General features: G+C 36.1%; 1 protein-coding gene across 1 annotated transcript; it reads right to left on the bottom strand.

Moving 5' to 3' along the window:
- Window positions 1-1,013: 1,013 nt before the first annotated feature.
- Window positions 1,014-16,930, bottom strand: LOC127877579 (mitotic-spindle organizing protein 1-like). The gene is made up of 3 exons (XM_052423558.1): window positions 16,789-16,930; window positions 7,226-7,371; window positions 1,014-1,727 (listed from the first exon to the last, which is right to left on the bottom strand). The coding sequence occupies exons 1-3, from the start codon at window positions 16,838-16,840 to the stop codon at window positions 1,701-1,703; spliced, it is 225 nt and encodes a 74-aa protein (XP_052279518.1). The 5' UTR covers window positions 16,841-16,930; the 3' UTR covers window positions 1,014-1,700.
- Between the last annotated feature and the right edge of the window lie 1,340 nt (window positions 16,931-18,270).

Here is an 18,270-nt window from a genome sequence, read left to right on the forward strand (position 1 = left end):
ATATCATTTAGACACAACTTCTCACCAAATTTGGTGAATATCGGATGAAAACTATTTCAATTAGAGAGGGGACACCATGCTAAATCCTTGAAATGCACTAAGTGACCCTGTGACCTAGTTTTTTACCTGACATTACCCATATTCGAACCTGACCTAGATATTGTCTAGATACAACTTCTAACCAAATTTGGTGAAGATCGGATGAAAACTACTTCAATTAGAGAGCGGCCACCATGCTAAATGCTTGAAATGTACTAAGTGACCTCATGACCTAGTTTTTGACCCGGCATGACCAATATTTTAACTTGACAAAGATATCATTTAGACACAACTTCTGACCAAATTTGGTGAAGATCGGATGAAAACTACTTTAATTAGAATGCAGGCACCATGCTAATTCCTTGAAATGCACTAAGTGACCCCGTGACCTAGTTTTTGACCCGGCATGACCCATATTTGACCTTTATTCAGATATTGTCTACATAAACGTCTGACCAAATTTGGTGAAGATCGGATGAAAACTGCTTCAATTAGAGAGCGGACACCATGCTAAATGCTTGAAATGCACTAAGTGACCTTGTGATCTAGTTTTTAACCTGACATGACCCATAATTCAACTTGACCTAGAAATCATTTAGGCACAACTTCTGACCAAATTTGGTGACGATCTGATGAAAACTACTTCAATTAGAGAGCGGACACCATGCTAAATCCTTGAAATGCACTAAGTTACCCAATGTCCAATGACCTAGTTTTTGACCCGGCATGACCCATATTCCAACTTGACCTAGATATTGTCTAGATACAACTTCTGACCAAGTTTGTTATAGATCCGATGAAACTATTTGAATTAGAGAGCGGACACTGCTGTGGACGCCGCCGCCGCCCGTCCGCCAAGGTAAAACTATTATGTCCCGTTTTGTCAAAAAGGGCGTATAAAAAGCATTCGTAAACAGGGGCTATGTATTAGCATTAAATTAAGGTAAAAAATTTGAAATAATGAAAAACAGAACTGCAAGCATAAATAATTTATGTGCAATTTTTTTTCTAAAGCATCATAAAATCATAGAAAAAGGGCAAGTTTTCTATGAACTACCGGTAAAGCGGAAAAAAAGCTGTTACTGGCAGTACATTTTGTATTCCAAATAAAAAATAGTGGTTTGAACTAATATCAATTTAAGCACAATTTTTATTCAAGCTATGGTTCATTAAATTAATTTTCATACTTGTAACTTTTATTTATTTCATTCCAAACATTTTCACAGAGAACCTTCAGCTTAAATTTATTATTTCTACACAATTATTTCTCTCTTTTTAATATAATTTTGATAACGTGCATACAATTTTATGAATCTTTAAGATTTACGTGCATGACAATATATTAATCTCAGATCAAGTTTACACCAAGTCACCTTATGTAATTTCACAATATAAGAAATTATAATCATATGCAATAATTCCAATATTTCTGCTATTTCTCTTTACAAAACATACATGTAATATGTCAATTTCATTTCCATCCATAGATCCATATATTAATGTCTATCATTCAAGCTATTAAACACTTCAAACAGTACAGTTACTTTAGGACAAGGATCAATTAGGTAAAAGAGCCACACAAATCCTGAAGAATGATGAAATTGTCTTTGCCAACAACTGCAGATTAATGCACGCCCACCAATCTGGAACCTGGCTACACTTCAGCTGCCACTCTGATTAGAGTCATTCTGAAAAGATAAAAGAACGATCTTAATGGTTGCCATGGGAGGAAATTCTGGAATTTGTACATTTGCGCTCTGAGAAAAGGGGGTAAAATGCAATTAATGCATGTGAGTAAAGTATTGTCCCAGATTAGCCTGTGCAGTCTGCAAGGCTTATCTGGGACGACACTTTTCGCCTTTACAGGATATTTGTCAAGAAGTCTTTCTTTAAAAAAACAATTCAATTAAAGCGGAATATGTTGTCCCTGATTAGCCTGTGCTGACTCTGGTACAACACTTAAATAACGCACATGCATTAAACCCCTTTTTCACTGAGTGAGGCTCATTTAATTTGAGATATACATTTTCCGTGTTTCCTTTCCAATGTAATTCAATTAAAAGCACATAAACACTCACAATCAACAAATATTTTGAACAATATTTTGAACTATCAAGTTAACACATAAAAAGCCTATGTTTCTTATAGGCGAGATTTTAATGCTAGATGTGGTCTTGTAACATAGATTTATCACGATACAAAATGCTCGTTTGTATTTTTGTGTGTCCCAATATATTCCATGTGATTTTCCAGCCACAACATCCAAACAGTCACGAGCGAACGTAAAATTGGCTTAGGGCAGCTTCTGAAGCATGATGTAGTTCTCTCTCATGAATTCGTCCTTCTTCTGGTGCTGCCTGAGGCCAGTCTCTCATGAATTCATCCTTCTTCTGGCGCTGCCTGAGGCCTGTCTCACATGAATTTGTCCTTCTTCCGACGCTGCCTGAGGCCAGTCTCTCATGAATTCGTCCTTCTTCCGGCGCTGCCTGAGGCCAGTCTCTCATGAATTAGTCCTTCTCCCGGTGCTGCCAGAGGCCAGTCTCTCATGAATTTGTCCTTCTTCCGGTGCTGCCTGAGGCCAGTCTCTCATGAATTCGTTCTTCTTCTGGCGCTGCCTGAGGCCAGTCTCTCATGAATTCATCCTTCTTCCGGTGCTGCCTGATGCCCGTCTCTCATGAAATCATCCTTCTTCCGGCACTGCCTGAGGCCAGTCTCTCATGAATTCGTCCTCCTTCCGGCGCTGCCTGAGGCCAGTCTCTCATTAATTCGTCCTTCTTCCGGCGCTGCCTGAGGCCAGTCTCTCATGAATTCGTCCTTCTTCCGGTGCTGCCTGAGGCCAGTCACACGTTTGATAGTAAATGTTCGGAAAATCGTGGCTTGAAATTAACATGAAATATATCGACGCACAAAAATTGAATTTTTGACTATTTTTATAAGAAAACACTGATTGTGTATGGGTTAACTTCATTTTACGATATATTTGTTGATTTTGAGTATTTATGTTACTTTAATTAACAAAGGATAACGCTTGAAAATCATTGAAAATTTACACATTATTAACATTTAATCGGTATGTACAATAAATTAGTAAGAAAATCTATAAACTGAAAATGATTTTGCACAATTTTCCACATTTTATGTGATATTCCAAATGGAATGAATGTTTATAAAATGAAATAGGTTTGTATATGTCCTAAAAATGAGCGGCACAAAAAAAATCACGATGTTCATTTTGTTGACTAATGGATCATCATGCTAATTGCTCTATTTGCTCACAAATGCTAAGTGATAAGTACACACTACGTTAGGGTACAGTTCTGTATTTGAGTCATGTTCTGAGAAAACTGGGCATCATGCATGTGCCTAAAGTGTCGTCCCAGATTAGCCTTTGCAGTCCGCACAGGCTAATCAGGGAAGACACTTTCCGCTTTGATGACATTCTCTTCTTAGCAAAAATCCAATTTAGGCGGAAAGTGTCGTCCCTGATTAGACTGTGGGGACTGCACAGGCTAATCTGGGATCACACTTTACGCACATGCATTAAGCCCTGTTTTCTCAAAACAAGGCTCATTTCATCAGCAAAACAATAGAACAATGAATGTAATCATTGTGTATATCACATGATATTATACATTCAAAATGATTGGGATGTAGTCAAGTTATTAATTTATAATTACTATTTGAATACTGTAAGAACACTATAACATGCTAATACATGTATTTTACACACATCAATAAGGCAACAAAGAATTATATACCCAAATTAAATTCCTTCCCAATAAATGGGATACATTAAATGTGTTATATAACATAATTATAATAATCATTGATATTTGATTTTTTTTTATTTCTCATTTGCATCCAATAAGACATATTGTGCATTGTATATGGGGTATATGGAAACATTCAACCAATCATCTTAAAAAAGCAGACATCTTGTTTTATTTTATTTCAAATGCTGAAAAACAAACCATTAAAGAAAAATAAGAAATAAAACAACATGACTTTAAGAAGACATGAAATATGGAAATACCCAGCACCAATGACAACTTCACTAATACCAACAATGCCCTGTCACACTCAATTCCAAACAAACAGAGAAGTGATCTTTTATGTTGAAGATGAGTGATAATTTAACTTATGCAGAGAAGCAAACATTTATGAAATTATAATAATTAAAGTGATAGTTATATAAATATTATTTAGACAATAACACTTATCATCATTATTACAAATTCTCTAATAAAGAATAATTAACAAGATGTGTTTGTGAAACACAATGTCCCCCTATATGATGTTTGACCTTGAAGGATGACCTTGACCTTGTGAAGGATGACCTTGACCTTGACCTTTCACCACTCAAAATGTGCAGCTCCATGAGATACACATGCATGCCAAATATCAAGTTGCTATCTTCAATATTGCAAAAGTATTCATAAAAAAGCGATTTGGGACACATATATTTGACCTCTGACCTTGAAGGATGACCTTGACCTTTCACCACTCAAAATGTGCAGCTCCATGAGATGCACATGCATGCCAAATATCAAGTTGCTATCTTCAATATTGCAAAAGTATTTATAAAATAAGCGATTTGGGCCACATATATTTGACCTTTGACATTGAAGGATGACCTTGACCTTTCACCACTCAAAATGTGCAACTCTATGAGATACACATGCATGCCAAATATCAAGTTGCTATCTTCAATATTGCAAAAGTATTCATAAAATGAGCGTTTTTAGCCACATATATTTGACCTCTGACCTTGAAGGATGACCTTGACCTTTCACCACTCAAAATGTGCAGCTTCATGAGATACACATGCATGCCAAATATGAAGTTGCTATCTTCAATATAGCAAAAGTTATTGCAAAATGTTCAAGTTGGCGCAAACAGACCAACAGACAGACAGGGCAAAAACAATATGTCCCCCACTACTATAGTGGGGGACATAAAAATTATGGCAATTTTAAATGGTTTTATTTTGTTGTCACTTTATTCACTTTATTTTATCGGCAATATTGAGATGATTCGACATAATTTGTTATTGTAAACAAGGCCTTCATCTGAAACTTAAAATTCATTTTGTTCGCCATACAACCTTTTAACAAATTAAAACAAGAATATCAGTGAAACTGATGGATGCTCCCCCATGATGCGCTTTGGCAATCTATGTGTTAATAACCAACTAAAAAAATCTTCAATTAGCCACTGTGACCCCGACCTTGACCCCAGTGACCTCAAACCTCATCAAAAGGTAGAGGTCCATGCAAGGTACCTACATGCCAAATATGAAAGGGATTGATAAAGTATTGAAGGTTCTATGAGAAACTGTACCAAAAGTGTGACGGGAAAATCTATTATAAGCCTTGGTGACCTTGACCTTGACCCCAATGAACTTAAACCTCATCAAAAGGTAGAGGTCCATGCAAGGCACCTACATGCCAAATATGAAAGAGATCTGTAAAGTATTGAAGGTGCTATGAGAAACTGTAACAAAAGTGTGAAGGAAAAATATATTATTAGCCTCTGTGACCTTGACCCCAGTGACCTCAAACCTAATCAAAAGGTAGAGGTCCATGCAAGGTACCTACATGCCAAATATGAAAGAGATCGGTAAAGCATTGAAGGAACTATGAAAAACTGTACAAAAAAATGTGACGGAAAATTCTTTATAAGCCTTGGTGACCTTGACCCTAGTGACCTCAAACCTCATCAAAAGGTAGAGGTCCATGCAAGGTAACTACATGCCAAATATGACAGAGATCGGTAGTAAAGTATTGAAGGTGCTATGAGAAACAGTTACTGTAAAAAAAAGTGTGACAGAAAAAGTATATTACATGTGTGTATTAGCCTCTGTGACCTTGACCCCAGTGACCTCAAACCTCATCAAAAGGTAGAGGCCCATGCAAGGTACCTACATGCCAAATATGAAAGAGATCGGTAAAGTATTGAAGGAGACATGAGAAACGGTATCAAAAGTGTGACGGAAAAAGTATATTATTATTAGCCTCGGTGACCTTGACCCAGTGACCTCAAACCTCATCAAAGGTAGAGTTCCATGCAAGGTACCTACATGCCAAATATGAAAGAGATCGGTAAAGTATTGAAGGTGCTATGAGAAACTGTAAACAAATAAGTGTGATGGAAAAAGTATATTATTAGCCTCTGTGACCTTGACCCCAGTGACCTCAAACCTCATCAAAAGGTAGAGGTCCATGCAAGGTACCTACATGCCAAATAAATTATATGAAATAATTCAGTAAAGTATTAAAGGTGCTATGAGAAACAGTATATTATTAGCCTCGGTGACCTTGACCTTGACCCCAGTGACCTCAAACCTCATCAAAAGATCAAAAGGTAGAGGTCCATGCAAGGTACCTACATGCCAAATATGAAAGAGATCAGTAAAGTATTGAAGGTGCTATGAGAAATGGTTACAAATGTGTGACGGAAAAAGTATATTATTATTAGCCTCGGTGACCTTGACCCAGTGACCTCAAACCTCATCAAAAGGTAGAGGTCAATGCAAGGTACCTACATGCCAAATATGAAAGAGATCGGTTAAGTATTAAAGTTGCTATGAGAAACTGTAACAAAAGTGTGACCGAAGGAACGAAGTACGGAAGTAAGGAAGGAACTTCAAACTGGCAACTTATGCTCCCCAAAATTTTTCGGGGAGCATAAAAAAACAACTCCAAAAAGCATCGTAAATACAAAGTTCTAGATTCTTCGACATTGAATCAATAATCTATATGCAAATTTGATAACACAATCAAGTGAGCCCCCTGAAGCAATCTCAGTGCAACCTTACCTTTATATTTACGCCTGTGAGTGCCCTGTTTTCTTTGTCCTCTTTCATTTTTGCATTTATTTCCTATTTTAGTTTAAAATCCACATAATTAAAAAATACTTTAAAACTCGGCAGTGATACTTGAACCTGGACACAAACATGACTGCTGAGACAGCTATGCTCAACATAATAAAATATGGGCAAATTACAAAGGAATGAGTGGATCACTGCAGATGAAGTGTCTTGCACAGAAAAGGTTCATTATGAACACATATTTGTATTTCCATTTAATAGCTCTAGAAAAGTGGAAATAATTTTTACAATTAAAGCATTAGAATATCTGTAGGCAATACAGAATTCAGAAGGTTTAATTTTAAGTTTACCACATACTTTTATTGCTGAGGACTCCTTGCGCAGTTCATTGAAGACGAGGGCTATTGCCTCTGGGTTGACTCCACTCTCACACAGCCGTACGACAGTGGCCAGTGTCTCCAGATCCAGGCCTGTGTTCAGTATGCGAGACATCTCCATCAATACTGAAAGTGACAGAACAACATGTCCAACACAATGAAAATTCAACATCACCATAGCATAGATTGGATTGTCTCAAAAACACAGTTGACAACAACAGAAGTGTATTTGATTTCAATTAAAATGTTTTTATTAGGGAAATGACACGCATGTGGGTAAGAACCAGACAACCATTTAGCTAAGTACATAGTCATTGAATGAAGCCAGGACATGCCTGCAAGCACAGGTCAATGTTAAACTAGGCTTGCTCAGATTCTTCATATTATGTTATACAGCAGGGCTGGTCAAGTTGTTGTATTTTTGGTATTAAGTAACTAGAACTGGTAGAACTTCTACTTTCCATCGATAAGAGGAGTACAGTGCTAGAGTTTCAATGATCTTGAGTTTGAGCGTTGCATATAAAAGAAGCGGTGACAATAAAATATTTGCAAATTGTGTAAAGCTTCAACAAATTGATAAGAAGTTTGCCATACCTGCCAAACCTAAAAATGGCGAAATGAAATAAGCAAACACATAACTTAATCAGGGTCTTCCCCAGGCCATTTAAGCGCCCCTTGCCGGGGCGCTTGAATTTCGAAATCAGAGTCCCCGGGGCGCTTGAAATTTTCCGATCAGTGTATTTTTCAGTAAAAGGAAGTGGAGATTGTCCAAAAAAATCAAGGTTTCCCTATCAGTGTATCAATATTTCCTGTTTTAAAAGAGCACTCGGTACCTACTTTCACAAGTAATCGCCATAAACACCACATGGGGTAATGGATAATCCACTGATAAGAGAATAGCATGACGCGCGTATCGATTATTCTAGCCACATTACACGGTCATTTAAATGCTGACAAGGATGTATCTGGTAACTTTCCAGTCGTCAAACTGTGAAGTTCATCGTCCAATCGGTTACGCGAATGCTTATGAGGGCGGGGTTAACTATCGACCATTATTTTTGATTGACGTCGGGCATGAAGTAAGAGTTTATCGCAGCTTGATTAGCAAGAAGTTGTACCATTTGAGCAATATAAAACCGGTAATTAGTACAGTACAGAACATTAAAGACGGTTTCGGGCATCATCATCACACCTTTTTACTGTAAACAAGTGTTACCTATGACTCATAATTAATACGAGAAATTAATTGCAAGTGGTAAACAATTAATTATTATAGCGAGTAAGTTGTGCAAATGACTCCCGGTTACAATTATGTGATAACAATTTATTTAATTCCAGTACATGTATATTTCAACATGTCCATTTATAGAATTGATTCACCTCGTTTTTCTGACATTTATTCGACACGTAATGCGCTTTAACAAATTTTCGTTGAATTAATTACGCACACTTGTAAATGTTTCGTCCGATAATCGATAGTTAGAAGGCTGATGATGGCAACCGGCCGTGATCCTCGTGGACAACGTGAATTTCATGCATTATTCCGTCAAAACATTTATTCGACTCGTAAAGTGTTTAAACAAATTATCGTTGAATTTATAACGCAACGGTTAATATTTGTTGAAATCTCAAATGGGAATAATTAAATTTGTAATCCGAAACCCATTCCCGTAAGTCGATGTGAACGCGTTTTTAATCCGAAACACACTTCCGAATGTAAATGTTACCGCAACGTCAAATATTTTTGCTTCAAATTAGCAATGCAAATTTATTTTGTGTCGAATATTTTTCTCAATTAAAAAGAGCGCGAAAATTATGCAGCATGTACAACGTCGCGTCTATTGCATACAAATGGCGTGTATTGAGCGTTTTAACAAGCACACAACAGGTCAGGGGATTGACGCATATTCAGAGGCATATTCAGAGGCAATATTTCATCAAATCTATAAATAGTCACTTAAAAAATGGCAAGGTTTGTGTTAAAGAAATAACTGAAAGATTTTATTGTAAATATTTACTAGAAAGAGATTGATAACAACGGAATAAACGGGATTATCGGGTAATAAATAGAAACTTGAAAAATAGTAAGAATACAGGAATAGAGTCGGGTTGAAACGGATGTATTGGGGAATCGTTCGAGGCGGGATTTTACTATCTGTGCGGAAAAGTTTTAAAACAATTAAACAATATAAAAAAATATATTTTTAAATGACTGGGGGATTTTTTTTAAGAGTCATAGCGCACCAAATGACGTCTTTTGACGCTGTTTTTATTTGAGTTATAACGCACCACAGAACGTGAATTGACACTTTAAATAAATAAAAAATCAACGTACGGAGGGGACACCCCTCCCGAACCCACCCCGATCGGCCCCGGGGCGCCTGAAAAAATTCCTGGGGAAGGCACTGCTTAATTAAAGGCCCCTTCTTCCCTGCACCCTTATCAATTTTAATTGTTGATTAGACTATTGCTGTTTTGGTAAATAGCTAATTTTAACTTTTTACTAGCTAGTTTTAAGAAGAAAAGAGAAGCTAGATTATTAGAGCAAAATAGAAGACAATGACCTCTCACTTGTCAATTTGTACAAGCAGATTCTTGATATGCTTGTCCTTCCTTATACCTGTAATTGCGTTGTCCTAGACAGTCAGACTACTATGCTTTATGCTTGTCCTTCCTTATACCTGTAACTGCATTGTCCTAGACAGTCGGGCTACAATGCTATATGCTTGTCCTTCCTTATACCTGTAATTGGGTTGTCCTAGACTGTCAGACTACTATGCTATATGCTTGTCCTTCCTTATACCTGTAACTGCATTGTCCTAGACAGTCGGGCTACAATGCTATATGCCTGTCCTTCCTTATACCTGTAATTGGGTTGTCCTAGACTGTCAGACTACTATGCTATATGCTTGTCCTTCCTTAGGCCACGACTTTTATATTTCTTGGTTTACAAAACCGCCGACCCTAATTTTTGGAAAATGGGAAAAAAAATAAAATCGGAAAATCGTCTTTTTTTTAAATATTTTATTCCCGACCGCACTGCAAAACGAGCGAAACGAGAAAAAAAACGATCCGGTTTGAGTACGGTTGCGAATAAAATCAAGTAAGTACAATCAACCATTGGTTCACATATATTGCAGAGATCGGGATATTTTTCAATGTGACACATTATGTACCAGTCCTTTTATGGGCACTTCTCAAAATTTATTTCGGGTAAAAATTACAGACAATAAGAAAATCAGCGTCAGTCAAATGTCGACCCCATCAAAATTTATTTCCGTGTCTGTGACGCAACTATATTGTTTAACATGTTAATTATATTAAACAAACCCGATAGTATTTGATAATTAGTATAAATAATCCAATAAAACACTGCCATTATTTACGATATATGTGTTTAGGAATTTTGTAAACACGTCCGCCATAGTTTATAGGAACTGTACAGAAAGTTTGGAAATCGGAACAAATCGGTATATCTCGGAAAATCATTGATAAATGTATTTGTCGTTTCAATGCTTAGGGCCGAGTAATTTCGGCAAATCGGAACTCAACTTGTGTAAAACCGTTAACTCAATTAACCGTTAAACTCCGCCTCCGTTCTCTGCAAAAGATTCGAAGGCGGAGCTATGCACGTGCTTTTATTAAATTGGAGGATTGCAATTGAGAAACAAACACACGATTGGTTCGGCATGTTGATTGCTAGACAAAGGAAGCCAATTTTTTCGGCGCGAAATTTGTCGCTTAATTGCTTCCGACAGAAAGCGGCTTTCCTTTGATGACGTCAAACTGTCAATTCACACAGACTGCACATTTTCGGAAGACTTTAACTGACTCCTTGTTTACAATTCCAGTAAAAAAAAAACACTTGCTAACATTAAACTTTGGATTAAATTATCAAAATAAAGCAAAAGCGAAGTTGACAAATATGATTGAATTAATTCGCGTCAGTTCAAATAAGACGTTTTGCATTGTAAATCAACGAGTTTTCATGACAACAACAACTTTGACAAACATTACTGCGACGACGCATGGATCGATCTACCTCGATTTTTTTTTTCATGTACGATCTCATAAGTCGAGTAAGAGCAAACACATACCGGGTAATTTGTGTATGAGTAGTTTATCTTATATAAGATTTATGCAACGGGCATCGCATTGCGTAATGGTGCGCATCCAATTTTGGAAATGAAGCGCAGTTTTTCGTTTTAATGGGAGAAGAACGCATGTCATGTAATGGAGTGTTTAAAATTGCCTGATGTTACATAAGGTGCTGTTAGGACTCATTTCATTTGAAGATATAGATGTGTTTCATTGCATAATTTGATTTTTTGTCTCTGTGTTAAGGTTATAAAAGATATGTTGTCTTTGTTCTGATGTTATTAGTATTAACTTTTTTTTCCAATGATGTTTTTTTTTTTTTTTTTTTCGACCGCCCGATGAACCATTTTCAAAATAATTTTTGTAAACCAATAAAAAAAAAAGTCGTGGCCTTATACCTGTAATTGGGTTGTCCAAGACTGTCAGACTACTATGCTATATGCTTGTCCTTCCTTATACCTGTAATTGGGTTGTCCTAGACTGTCAGACTACTATACTACATGTATATGCTTGTCCTTCCTTATACCTGTAATTGGGTTGTCCAAGACTGTCCGACTACTATGCTATATGCTAGTCCTTCCTTATACCTGTAATTGGGTTGTCCAAGACAGTCAGACTACTATGCTATAGGCTTGACCTTCCTTATACCTGTAATTGGGTTGTCCAAGACAGTCAGACTACTATGCTATAGGCTTGACCTTCCTTATACCTGTAATTGGGTTGTCCAAGACTGTCAGACTACTATGCTATATGCTTGTCCTTCCTTATACCTGTAATTGGGTTGTCCAAGACAGTCAGACTACTATGCCATATGCTTGTCCTTCCTTATACCTGTAATTGGGTTGTCCAAGACAGTCAGACTACTATGCTATAGGCTTGACCTTCCTTATACCTGTAATTGGGTAATGGTGAGAACTGCATTTCTTGACAAAAGTTTTTTTATGGGAATTACTTTATTAAATTTGTATTTTCGTTTTAGTATGCTTTATTTTGAATAAAATTACGTTTTTGGTTATTTTAATTGAGTAATAACTCAAATATGCTTGTTATCTATAGCCCTGAAAAGTGTGATAGTGTTAAACAAGAAGAAACATATTAACAGGTTATAAGTTGTTAAAAAGTTAAAACAATGTTTTGTGCATTGACTGCTGTACAATAGTCTTATTTATAAGACGCGCAAAGAATTTAGAGATACTTTTTATATGGGCTAAATTCTTTGGAACGTCTTATCTGTGAAGGACCCATTATGTGTTTGACACCAGAAAGTTTAAATTTTCATCAATTTGCGTAAAATTGCAAAATAACATTACCAACTCATTCAGTTTTAGTTCAGAAGTCCATTTTTACCTCAAATATCATCAAATTGAAATTAGAAAGGCATAAATTCTACAGTTAAACTTCTGCTTAAATCGCAACAATATCACTGACCTCTTGCCATATTATGAAACAGATTTAAATATCAACCAATCAGACATACATGCCATAATTTTTCAGACCAATTCCGGGACATTGAATTAAATTGTCCGGGACTTTTGCCGATTTTCCGGGACATGTATAAAATGTAGCGATATTAATAGACATATGCATTTTGGTACGTTTTTTTGTTTCGCATCGTTAATTGCAAAAGTTCGAAAACCTATCCGAAATACACTTGATCTTTTAACGTCAAATTAAACATTACTACTTCTGTTACTTGATACAAGCCACGTGTTTTCAGTGTAAGCATTCTAAACATAGATGGTGACGTCACTGCGTTATTGTTATTAAGACCGGTGTGTAACGCGTAGTTGTTGATACGTCTTTATTCATTTATAACATTTATATAATAAAAAATACAACACTACAGTACCGTTAGATCGTCAACTCAAATCAATTCACAATACATACAACCAATCACAATAAAACAAATACAACAAAACAGTGCCGGTATACTTCTTTGTCCGTTAAACGTGCGAACATAAACTGCTTTTTTTTTTTTTACTCAGCGATGTTGGACTTCAGATGTGTGAATAACTATCCTTTGCCCTTACGCAGCGGGAAATAATGACGTAGTAGAGTAAAGTCCATTAACAACTACATTATACAATGCCGCCTTTTCGGTTTTACCGCGAACGTGAGACAATCGATATGATAACAGGACCCCTGTTAATTGATCAATTTTGACACGTAGCGTAGTCTGCACGTCTGCCTATTTGGGTAGGCATTGTCATGGAGACGCTGCAGATATACACAGATTCGAGGTGCAGTTAAGCATAAGATAAGGTACATGTATATATGGATTTTGTAAATTCCGGGACATTTGACAGATTTCCGGGACAGCGGGACAAGTTCTTTATTTCCGGGACTGTCCCGGACAATCCGGGACGTATGGCATGTGTGCTGAATCAGAAGAAGGCATTACAGTATAATTTTAATATCAACCAATCTGAAGAAGGCATTACAGTGTAATTTTATTTAACATGAGCTTTTAACACCGACTTTTACCTAACTAGATCTAGTATGCTCATCTTTGTCAATTTAATAAGGCTAAAGCATATGTTCAAAACTGATATGGTGCAGTTTCTATTCACTCTTCAAAGTTTCAGCCACTTTTTCGCACCTCTGTCAGTGTTGTTTTATGTACGATGATGTCCGGTAATCTTGTGCAGTTAAGGGTCAATTGGTTTAAAAACATGTTCTTTTGTTAATTGACAACATATTTTTTTTAATTTATTATGAAAATAAGAAGTTCATGTGCTTATTAACACAAAAATATCTGATTAATTCAGTGAAGAACTGTCCGATTTGATTTAAAAACAAACATGACTCGCCTCATTTTTGATCTATCACAGTGTCTGGTAATCTTGCACACTTGGTGTAATGACCTTATTTAGGCAAAATTGTAGACACATGGTGTCCAATTAGGGACAAATACACATTCCAGAAAATTATTTAAAAAATCAGTTTGTAAATCCTTTCAAATTTAATGTGGATAAATAGCTGTACTTCGGTTTCTTTGCTGATAGTGGTGGCATTGTGTTGACTGTAGCAAAAGAAACATTAAAATTTTAAGTTAATTGATTTCTAGCATGAACAAAATGTTTATGCATAGCAGGTTTAATTTTACCACGATCATGTTTCCAAAGTTTACAGAAAATATCAAAACTAGGCCATTGCGCATGCGGAGAACATACTGATCTGATATTGTGCAATGGAATGCTAAATTACACGTTGGATTTTTGAATTCTTAATTTAAAGTATGAAAACGCTAAAGACTGCAGGGAATTTGTGACTCATTTCGAATTTATCGTAAGTAGGTCAGTGTTTACAATACATGTACAATGTATAGGGATGTCGCAACAGGTGTTAAAATGTAATGATCAAATTTTATTATGCATGGAATACGTACCTTTTAAATCTGTTAATTCTTAAAAATGTGAAATTCCATCTTTCATTACTAAAGAAAATCATTCGTCGTCTGCGAAATTCGCAAACTGCGGAGTGCGCAAGATTACTGGACGCGCAAGATTACCGGATTTAACTTACAATCTACGTTACATAGGACGGTATACTGTACGATCTATAACAATGTTATTTATGTACAGCATAAAAATAAAAGATGTAATTTATTTCAGAACTTTTTAATTGTCACTTTAGAAAAAACAATGCTTAATTCATCCAGAAAAGTATAATAACATCGGTTTACTATGTAACGCTCTGCACCATAACAGACGCGCCCAAACTGTATTTGACGCCGTTTCTTCTTCCACATTTAAACCAGATGCTTTACATCGAGGCCATGTTATCGATTTATATCTAGACAGCGAGTGAATCGAGAGATATTGAAAATTTGAATATTGGTTGGATTTAAATTGCTCATGCGTGCAAAATTCAAAGTGTCATTACATAATTTTTACGGAACATTATTGAAAAATGAATTCTCTACACAGGTATGTAAATATTATTGCAATCCGTTGATATTAAGTGTCTGATATCGGGGCTTGAATGTTGCGCACCAAATCCTTGCGCAACAATACAGACTAAGAAGGAAAAATGTGCAACATTATTTGAATGCCTCCCCAGCTCCAAATATTACCGATATAAAAAGTAGCTTAATATTTGAGAGCGTCAACAAGTTGGACTAGCTGTACAACTGAGTAGTAGGCTGTTCCGAAGAAATGTCTTATGTATAAATTTGTTTTTTAAAGTTTTGTATGTCCAGATTTAGGTCTGGCTAGATTGAACTTTACCGGTACGCAGTGGTATACCCATACATGCCAGACGTCCCAATCTCGGCGGGACAGTCCAGCTTTTGGGCTCTTTGTCCCGGCATCCCGATATGAGACGATTTGTCCCGACATTCGTTAAAAACAATATAAGATCTATAAGTTCCCAAACAAAATCGCTTTTCGAGCTCTTTCTGGCTAAAACTTATCATCGCTTAACCCTTTATTGCCCCCAATTAACAACCCACTTCTACAACTCGAGTGCACCAGTGTTGTTTTTGACACCTTATCAGCGATTTATCAGCAACTTATTGATTTAATCAGCATTCACACCATGGTGTTTTTATGATAGGGGTTGCTAATTGTTATCGAAAGATGTATCGTACAGAAATTGACGCCGACTGCGTTTGTATTTCATGGCCCAATTAAGTCCAACGATACTTTTATCCTGTGTATTATACAACCTAAGGTAATAAATCCTGTCAAAACACCGATTTTGTACATCAAACAAATTGAATGATGACCAATATACATTGATGTTTCTCACAAATTACCTTTTGTTTCCGACTGATTTTCAGAAAATAGTTTGTACATATTGCATCAATCCAAATTTAGAGTCAATTTATGATTAGTTTAATAAGAACAGTGCTCGATGCACTCACATCATGTCACGCGATATACATATGTTCAAGGGGATATCCCTCTACCAATTGGATGTCAAATCGAGGCATATGGGGATAGCCCTCATTTTAATTTATGGAGTGTGTTTACTTCCGGAAAATGGAGAAAGTCTGTGTTCACGAAATTCTGAACACACATTTATCGTCAAGATTGGGCAGAAATTTAGAGTTTTTGTAAGTAATATACTGACTGTTGAGTATATAGAAAAGGTGGAATGATTGATCGTTTTAGTAGTCAATATAAATTGCCGCCTAAGAGTCTTTTGATGATTTTTGCTTTGGCAGACTCAGATTAATTCTGAACGCGAATTATTTCAGCTAATCGTTTTAGGTGTCCCGCTTTTTGGTAAAATGTCCCGACAATTGTTTACGGAAAGTCCCGATTTGGACCTGAAAAATTCTGGCATGCATGGGTATACCACTATCGACATAAAAAGGATTATAAGGTGTTACGTTAGTTGTTATGTGTTAAGGGTTAGGGTACGCTGTTTGATGTTAAGCGTTGCGTACCGGTAAAGTTCAATCGTTCCATAAGTTTTTTAAACATAAATTTACACAACCGTCCATGGTTTCCTTTGCGGAAGATGGCTTTGTTTTTCCAACGTCCGTCATGTTTGTTTATACAATTTTTAATGTGGTACTTGGAAATACCGGACACTACCAAAATTCTACCGTAATCAAGCAAAATTCTACTGGAATCTACCGGATACTATCCAAAATCTACCAAAATTTCATTGTGTACACACCGGTCTTACTGACAATAACATGGTGTCGTCACCATCTATGTATAGAATGCCAAATATAAAATAAAACGTTATACTTTGTATATATTATTATAAGTATCATAAAATTGACCAAAAATAATGAAATTCTATCAAATTTATTAATAACTCTCCAAAATCATCAGAAGACTCTCAATTGACGTCCTCGTTATGGTAGGATATTACAAAACAATATTGGATATATACTGTCTAAATGCAAACTATCAATTGAAAGTTAATGGATGTAAACAAACCGGTATGTGGGCTTTTCTCCAAATAGCTTGTTTAACGATTTTTATTAAGAATTTCTACTAGAACATAAAATACAGTTTGTATGCTGCTTTCGGCACTGTGAACTATGTTATTTAATAAGCCTGTGTTTTTGGCCAAATATTCGATGTTTTACGCATTTATTTACATGTTCATGCTACACGCAACGTGAAATTTTGGCACCAAAGTAAGACGTATTCAATGATTTATTCTTAAATATTAAGATATCAGCACAAACTTCAAGAAAAACTGTCTTTTGTGCACAAAAGCTTTTCGCAAATGTATTTCAATAATTTTACATATTTGAAAAATATGTCCAACACGTGTGCAAAACCCGTTTATCCTGCACCCTGTATATATTGTGATCTGAGCTTACAAGTAGCTTAAAATATATACACTTGATGACAAGGTAGTGAGTGAATTTAATGAGTAATTGAAATGTTTGTTAATTAAATTATTCACATGTTTTCTGATATCGGTACATATCTGAGGTTTATTTTGTACACTAAAAAGTAATATATTTTATCGATTTTCAAAGATTTGAGATGTCTATTTTTTCATATATAAATGAATAAAAAATTAACAAGGGCTGTTTGTAAAACATGCATGCCCCCATATGGGCTGTCCGTTGTAGAGGCAGCCATTGTGTGAATACGATTTTTGTCACTGTGACCTTGACCTTTGACCTAGTGACCTGAAAATCAATAGGGGTCATCTGCGAGTCACGATCAATGTACCTATGAAGTGTCATGATCCTAGGCAAAAGCGTTCTTGAGTTATCATCCGAAAATTATTTTAATATTTCGGGTCACCGTGACCTTGACCTTTGACCTTTTGACCTCAAAATCAATAGGGATCATCTGCAAGTCATGATCAATCTACCTATGAAGTTTCATGATCCTAGGCGTATGCGTTCTTGAGTTATCATCCGAAAACCATTTTACTATTTCGGGTCACTGTGACATTGACCTTTGACCTTGTGACCTCAAAATCAATAGGGATCATCTGCAA

Source organism: Dreissena polymorpha, chromosome 4, assembly GCF_020536995.1.
Source record: "Dreissena polymorpha isolate Duluth1 chromosome 4, UMN_Dpol_1.0, whole genome shotgun sequence".
In the NCBI taxonomy this organism is placed as follows: domain Eukaryota; kingdom Metazoa; phylum Mollusca; class Bivalvia; order Myida; family Dreissenidae; genus Dreissena; species Dreissena polymorpha.

Coding starts and splice junctions, on each gene's coding strand:
- LOC127877579 (XM_052423558.1), bottom strand. CDS start 16,840: ATGACGGACGTTGGAAAAACAAAGCCATCTTCCGCAAAGGAAACCATG. Junction 7,372..16,788: donor CGCAAAGGAAACCATGGACG/GTTGTGTAAATT, acceptor TGTCACTTTCAG/TATTGATGGAGATGTCTCGC. Junction 1,728..7,225: donor AGGAGTCCTCAGCAATAAAA/GTATGTGGTAAA, acceptor TTATCTTTTCAG/AATGACTCTAATCAGAGTGG.